Source organism: Macadamia integrifolia, chromosome 5, assembly GCF_013358625.1.
Source record: "Macadamia integrifolia cultivar HAES 741 chromosome 5, SCU_Mint_v3, whole genome shotgun sequence".
Classification (NCBI taxonomy): domain Eukaryota; kingdom Viridiplantae; phylum Streptophyta; class Magnoliopsida; order Proteales; family Proteaceae; genus Macadamia; species Macadamia integrifolia.
The window spans coordinates 41,489,296-41,496,589 of NC_056561.1; the positions used below are offsets into that span (position 1 = coordinate 41,489,296).

General features: G+C 37.6%; 1 protein-coding gene across 4 annotated transcripts in view; it reads right to left on the bottom strand.

Moving 5' to 3' along the window:
- Window positions 1-1,709: 1,709 nt before the first annotated feature.
- The window catches only part of LOC122077821 (sulfite oxidase-like), a 77,857-nt gene continuing 72,272 nt past the window's right edge, over window positions 1,710-7,294 (bottom strand). Inside the window, exons 8-13 of one of the 4 annotated variants that reach the window (XM_042643719.1) lie at window positions 3,334-3,444; window positions 3,116-3,217; window positions 2,864-2,911; window positions 2,440-2,655; window positions 2,081-2,219; window positions 1,710-1,920 (exon numbers count right to left, since the gene is read on the bottom strand). In XM_042643719.1, the coding sequence (XP_042499653.1) occupies window positions 2,103-2,219; window positions 2,440-2,655; window positions 2,864-2,911; window positions 3,116-3,217; window positions 3,334-3,444 (594 nt within the window). In that variant the 3' untranslated portion in view covers window positions 1,710-1,920; window positions 2,081-2,102. Of the gene's footprint in view, window positions 2,220-2,439; window positions 2,656-2,863; window positions 2,912-3,115; window positions 3,218-3,333; window positions 3,445-7,294 lie in introns of all 4 variants that reach the window. The other 3 variants (XM_042643718.1, XM_042643717.1, XM_042643720.1) reach the window with 3 other exon arrangements.

Consider the following 7,294-nt stretch of genomic DNA (forward strand, 5'->3'; position numbering starts at 1 on the left):
TTTTAAATCCGTAGAACCCTCTCTCGTCTATGTGTGAATCTCCCAAACTCTGTCTCCCTCAAGTTGTTTCATTATCCAACAAAATCCTTGTGAGATAGAGAGAGAGAAAGATTTGTATTTGCATAGAGACAGAACATACCGCGTTCCCAACGGTAGAGGTAAAAATGTCAAAAATTATAGAAAAATGAAGGTGAGACACTGTTAACTGTTTTTGGTATTTTTGTAATACCAAAACTCAATTTGTGTAATTCCGTGAACACAAACATGATGTGGGTAATTTTGTAAATTAAAACATGATTCTGGGCAATTTGGTAATTTTTCCACTAAAGAAAGTGATGTAGATTGTAAACAATGATATAATATAAAGAAATAAAATAAGATGAATGAAGTAAAGAGGTGCATTTTGAGTATAATGTGATCATTATATTCCCTTCAAATTTAGAAGAAATTATTATAAGACAATTATACAACCAACTATAATACATGGTGTGAAATATTGGATAGTTAAGAAGCATAATGTGTATATATTCAGTGTGGCAAAGATGAGGATGTTGAGATGGATGAATGGTAAAACTAGAAAGGATAAAATAAGAAATTATTATATCAAAACTGATTTAGGAGTAGCTCCGAATCAAGTGTTTTTTATCCACAAGCAACACTCTACCTAGACAGGCACGGCCCCCCAAGAGGGGCACAACGGTCATTTCATGCCCCTATGTCTATGGTGCATGGGCAGGTCTTGGCCAGAAAACTTCGTTCTTTCATTTTCATTGATAATTAGGCAAATTACTTGATTATCCAAAATCCAATTTTCTGCTTATCAAAAGTCATCTGACAACATCACGAAACTATAAAAAGTATTCCTTGACAATATCACGAAACTATAAAAAGTATTCCTATACCGATAGTGTCTCTCATGCTCACACTCTGATAGTGTGAGACCCACATTAACACATTCTCTCCTTATTCATGTTGGCCCTCTTGTTGATAAAATCATTTCCCACACCGTGATGGGTGTGAGATGAGAGATTCCTCCGAAATCAGTGGCATGTGGAATCCTGTACCCATAAAGATATGTATTACTAATGAGATGTTCTCTGATAAGCTGCCAAGCCAGGTACATTGATAATCTCTGTATCTATTTCTCTCATATGAAATAACCTCACATTCCCTTTTTATATGATACCATTTCAACACACCTAATTGGTGCATTCCCCTGTCACTTGATTAGTAAATCTCTCTCATTGCCAAATTACATACAAACCCCATCCTGATTCAGAAAGAACAAATGTCATAAGATCTACTTGAACAAGCTTTCTCCCACCCCATTGTTCCGTAAGGTGTTATATAATTTTCTAAGGAATTTTCTAAGGAATTTTCCCGTAAGGTGTTATATAATTTCTGATCTTACTTTGTTGTCCTCTTTACCATATACATATTCTTTATCTAACGACAATAAAAACCTGTCATCTCACATGTGTACTAAAAAAATATACGAGACAATGACATTATGCTAATCACTTTTAAATTATTTTGAAAAACCTTTCTTACCCAAACTTAACAAAGGGGAATCAAAAGAAAGTTACCAGTTCTAAATATCTCTACACAGAATCAAGACATCTTAGACTCACGGGATATTTAGGACTGTTTGGATATGTTCTTACATGTTCTAAATACAACTTTGTTTGGACTGTTTGGATGCAACTCGGTTTGATGAGAATAACAATAAAATATTGAAAAGTGATACATGGGAGTGAAGCAATAGTATACATATAAATACTCCATTAAAGCCATCAAACCAAGAGCCATAAGGTAAAGAAATTTATAACTCGGAGGTTCTTTTAAGTACCATCACAGGCATATTGGCATAAGCAGAAGAACCTTTCCCGCACAGCTTGTACAGAAGAAATGTTTCGTATCCTACAGAATACAAAACATAGGTGCTAAGCAACATCAAATAATTTTATGGAGAATGAGTTGCCTTTTCGCAGATCACCGAACTAAATTTCTTTCCTCAGATCTTATAGAAACAAAGAAGAGAACTGTAACAGATGACATATTGAGCAGTATGTAGTCCTACAGTTTGTATCTCCGGGCCTTGTCTACAGCTTGGCTTGACCAACCCAAACTTTGACCCTGTGCCATGATGTATTGAGTATTCCCCTTAAGTTCCAGATGACAGCCACATCTTCCGGTTGCACATTTGCTGCTATATCAACCTGAACATCAAGACAGGGAGAGGAGTTCATATAGGGGATAAAAACAGGGATGCAGAGCAGAATTAAAGAGTCAGGCAGCGGTGATGCCACAAAGCTTGGGGATGGCAACAATGAATAGTGAATATTTAGTCTAAAAGTCAGATAGTGCTATGTATCAAATTTGAGGTTCCATGATATACTAAATTACAAAATAGAGCTGACAGAACAACTAACTGCGCACCGCTTTAGCAACTATCTCAGCATCCTGTGGGATGTCGACCTCGGCCTTAAAAAGTACCCACGCCCATTTGTCACAGCACATATCATCAGCAGTGTATGGGGCATCGGGCTTCTGGTACCTGGATGCTTCCACCCATGTCTTCCCTCCATCAACTGATATATCCACTCTTTCAATCCCACGCCCACCACCAGATACTGCATATCCAGCAACCGTTACCTGCATAGGAAAATAATAGTAACAATAAGGATCTTCCTAAGTCAAACATGTCAGGAGACTTGTGGACAGTTCCTCGACCACCTGAAAGTTTTTCCTATGGTGCAAATGAGAGACATAACATTTCATGCTTGATCAAGTAAACACACGCACAGGCATACGAATATGCACTCAATTTGAACAATTTGCAATTGCTAAAGAGATTACTAACCTTACCATCGTTTACCAGATTCACATCCTCCAAGGAACAAATAGCACTCTGTGAAACTACCAAAGTTCTAGTCAGAAACAACATTGCTACCCCACAAGGTCCGGCTATATTTCTTCACAGTAACAAGTAGTGTTGCACAGATAATTCAGAACATTCTTTAGACAAGAATAGCCAACAAACCAGACTTTAAGGAAGCAGCATGAAGTGGTAGCAAGACAGCATACAAGAAGCGTTAACACGCAATGTGAATACCTGAACAGGGAAATCCATTTGAGGCCTCCGAGTTGGCCAGCTAATATTTTCCCAGTTAACAGAAGGAGGAAACATCTTGTAATCCCTTTGCATAAAGAAACCCTGCTTTATAGCAATGTAAGATCAAAGTTGTGAATTAGAAAAAGGTAAAAAGGTACAGATAGATTCAACCACTGAAAAAAATAAAAGATTAAATAAATTTGTTTAAATTTTCTAACCTGGCATTCTTCTGCAGTTATTACGATGGAATCCAACCATTTCACAGAGCGGGCACCAATAATCCCAGGGACAACTACACGCAACGGAAAACCGTGATCCCTATTGAGAGGCTTTAACATGGCAACATGAAATAAATTCCAATTACAACAACGCCAAGAGTAGTCTTGCAAAAAAACTGAAAAGAAATCATAGGAGCAAAATGGAAGCAAAAAAGGAAAAGGGGATCTGACAACTAGTCAAGCATTTGGGGGGGGGGGGGAACGAGGGAACAGATCAAGCACAAGGAAGGAGACAGAACCAAGATGGAGAAGTAACACTGGGAGCCTACATAAATCTCATACATACTAAGGATAGACCTGGGATACGTCATGAATGGGAAAATGATCAATTAAAAGTAATGCAACTCTAAGAACATCAAACTTCAAGTATATTCACCCATAGAAAATGAAAATAAATAGCTATATAACAACAAAAAGATATCTTATGAAGCAATATCCAAGGACATCAAAAGAAAAGCAAACATAGATATAAGAATCAGCATAGTTTTTTAGGCGGTAAGGCGACGGAGGCGTTTGAGGGTCTTTCGGAGCACCTTAGCAATAAGGCGGGCATAAAGTGTCGCCTTATTGACTAAAGCATTCATGTGTAATTTTTTTATAAAACCAATCTATTTGGCTCAAATCCTAGTTGAATCCTATTACTCAAATGTTAAATAAATATTAAAGGTTCATATTCATACAAATGTAAGATATTCTTCAAGAAAACAAATAAATAAAGTGAATAAACTAAGTTCATCTTCATCAATCATCAATCATCATAAGTTCATAACATATTAACATATAATATAAATACATAATTATGAAACAAAATTATAAATATAAAGAAAATAAGACAAAAAATACAAGCATTTATTATACTTACCTCTATGATGCCAAAATGAATGCCTAAGCCCTAAGGTCATCCACAATATTTCTACTCCTGTTAAAGAAGAATGAAGCTCACTGCTGCCGGAGCAAAATGGTCGCCTAGATCAGTGGTTCTTCCTTGTTCCTTGATTCCTTCTCAAAGCCCTTTCTTAAAACCCTTGACAAAATCCAAACCCTGTTTGTGAATCGTGTCTTTGTTTTGTTTGTTTTGGTTATTTTTGGTGGAGTAAAGCTGATCCCATACATCTCAAGTGTTAACAAAAATATACACCTACCAGTAAAAAATCTATATTTGGAATCTTCATCAAGTAATTTAAAAATGCGTTAAAAAAAAAAAAAAAACCCATACAGCGCCACTTCACGTAAGGCGGATAACTGCCTTATCATCTCTAGACCGCATCAGCGCCTTACCAACGCCTTAAAAACTATGAGAATCAGTATTACATAAAATTTAAAACATAGCCCTGAACTTTTGACAGGGTAAAATGATTCTTATATAGTTCTTCTCTCACGAAATTAATACACAATGCATTTCCCATTTTGCTCTTCCCTTCTTATCTTAGTTCCACCTCAAATCATACCCCCCTTTGGAAACATGCAAGTTTTTTTTTTTAACTTTTGACAGGGTAAAATTATTCTTATATAGTTCTTCTCTCACGAAATTAATACACGATGCATTTCCCATTTTGCTCTTCCCTTCTTATCTTAGTTCCACCTCAAATCACCCCCCCTTTGGAAACGTGCAAGTTAACCTATTTATGATTGCACTAAATTGCTCAAATGACTGCTGATTTTTCTGCTTCACCACTTCACCCTTGTTCTATCTGTCGTCAATTCTACTAGTGGTGTTTGTCTACATTTTCATCCATAGGGCATTGCCGAGCAAAGCAAAAATAGGAAAAGGTCAGAGAGATTATAGCCATTACATGTGGATTTACCAACACATACATGGCTGCCAATTTACACCAATTACAGAACTACAGATTAGAGCAGCGCAACTCAGTGTACAAGGCTCCTGCTACTGTAGGGTCTGGGAGGCACAACTGTACCTCACGCCCTACTTAGCAGGAGAGGCTGTTTCCAAGTACAGAACTACATATTAGATAAGGAAAAATCACTCTCCAGGAAACATCTCTCTCAGGGTACGGAATATTAATCACTAATTCATCATTTATCTCACTGTACTGTTAAGAAAGAGCAGGTGAGAACTGGTGGACACCGATTCATCAATTTTTATTGATATTTTGAAGCTCTATAGATTGATGATTAGTTTAAGATTTTAAAAGCAGGACTTCGGAGTTGTGGGATATAAGCGATATGAACCATTCACCGAAATGTGGATGTATCAGCTTGGAGTTTGGTTAGACCAGCTGGAGAGGCACTTTTGCTTTCATAACTGTTGCCTTCACTGTAAATTGAATGTCCTGTGACCTTCTGGATCTTGTCTAGTCTTTTCGTGTTTTTCTCTTGTTGCTTGAGCTCATGAGGTAACTGGTTATTTTTATATTAATCTGCCGCCTATTGGGCGGGCCTCGGAGAAATGGTAAGGATGCTCCATTCAGACCTAGCGCTTGCGGGTTCTAGCGGGGAAACAACCTCTCCCCGAAGTGGGGGTAAGGTTGTGTACATTATGACCCTCCCCCAAACCCAGCAGTGGCAAGAGCCTTGTGCACTGGGTACGCCCTAAATCATGTCTGCCTCCTAAGCTTGCGAAATCAAGACCTCAGTCAAGTTCAAATTAAAAAATAAACTTCAACATAATTTGTTTCCACATCAATTTGGGCTCATTCATATGTTGATGTAAGCTTAGACAACTCCCATTTGTAATTTATAACATCTAGGAAACTCTCACCAAGGCTCATAGTGTAATATGGAAAATCATGAACTCTCACTAAATCCTAGGGAAAAGCATTGGTCATGTTTCCTCAACTTTTTCTTAACTTAAACGAAGAAGATATGAAGAGAGGAAAAGCAGAATAGGATCCCTGTAGTTGAACCCAAGCACTTGGGACAAGGCTCCGTTGAGAGCATGGACAAGATATGAAAGATGTCTTGTGCTAGCAACGGTATTGGACGCATAAGTTCCAATGAACACATTAGAGTCAATTTATTTTGCTAAGATGAGGGATGTTGAAATGAATGAGTGGCAAGATGAGAAAAGATCAAATAAGGAATGAACACATTACAGGTAATTAAGTAGTGCTGACACATGATAAGTTGAGAGAGACATTTGAGGTGGCACAAGCATGTGCAATGAAGACTGCTAAATGCACGGGTAAGGAGAGAGATGGTTCACATTGCACAAGCAAAACAGCAAGAGACAGGTGTGAAACGAATTTAGGAGAAGTAGTGAGAAATGGCATGCATGAAAAAGGGTTGACGACAAGTATGGCTATGAATAGAGTTGAATCATGAAAAAAGATCCATGTGGCTGACCCTATTTAGTTGGGAACTTGGGATAAGGCTTGGCTGGGTTGAGTTGCATAAGTCCCACTGAACACTTGAAGAGCTTCAACTGTGCCCCTCTGCATAGTGCTACTGTATTTCAGGCATTCCAAATGGCTAATTTCCACACATCGTGCTTCTGATTTGTGATATTATTTATTGTGCTTCCTAAATCTGGAGTGAGTTGACATTCAAATTCTCAATCATTCTTCATTCTAGCTTACGGCCTGGAAGCATACCAACACATATACCTTATGTCACAAGGAAGATATATCAGAACAGTCATGCAAGAATTTCAATATATTTTAAAAGTATGATCTATCATAATCATTCACTGAAAGAAGTGAAAAGTTCTCTACAACAGCACCCAAATTGTTGCTACTTGGAAGGTGATGTTGCAATTTCAACCATATGGATACCTAGATGATGGTGTAAATAGGCCACATAAATCTAGACTCAGATTCAATCATACATACCCACCCCTGAAATGGCAAACCATCCCATGATTGTCCATGCACCCACTCCCCAATTTGCAATTTTCAAGGGTAGTCTTGAGACTTGAATTTTTCAATGCTTTATTTTGTCACTT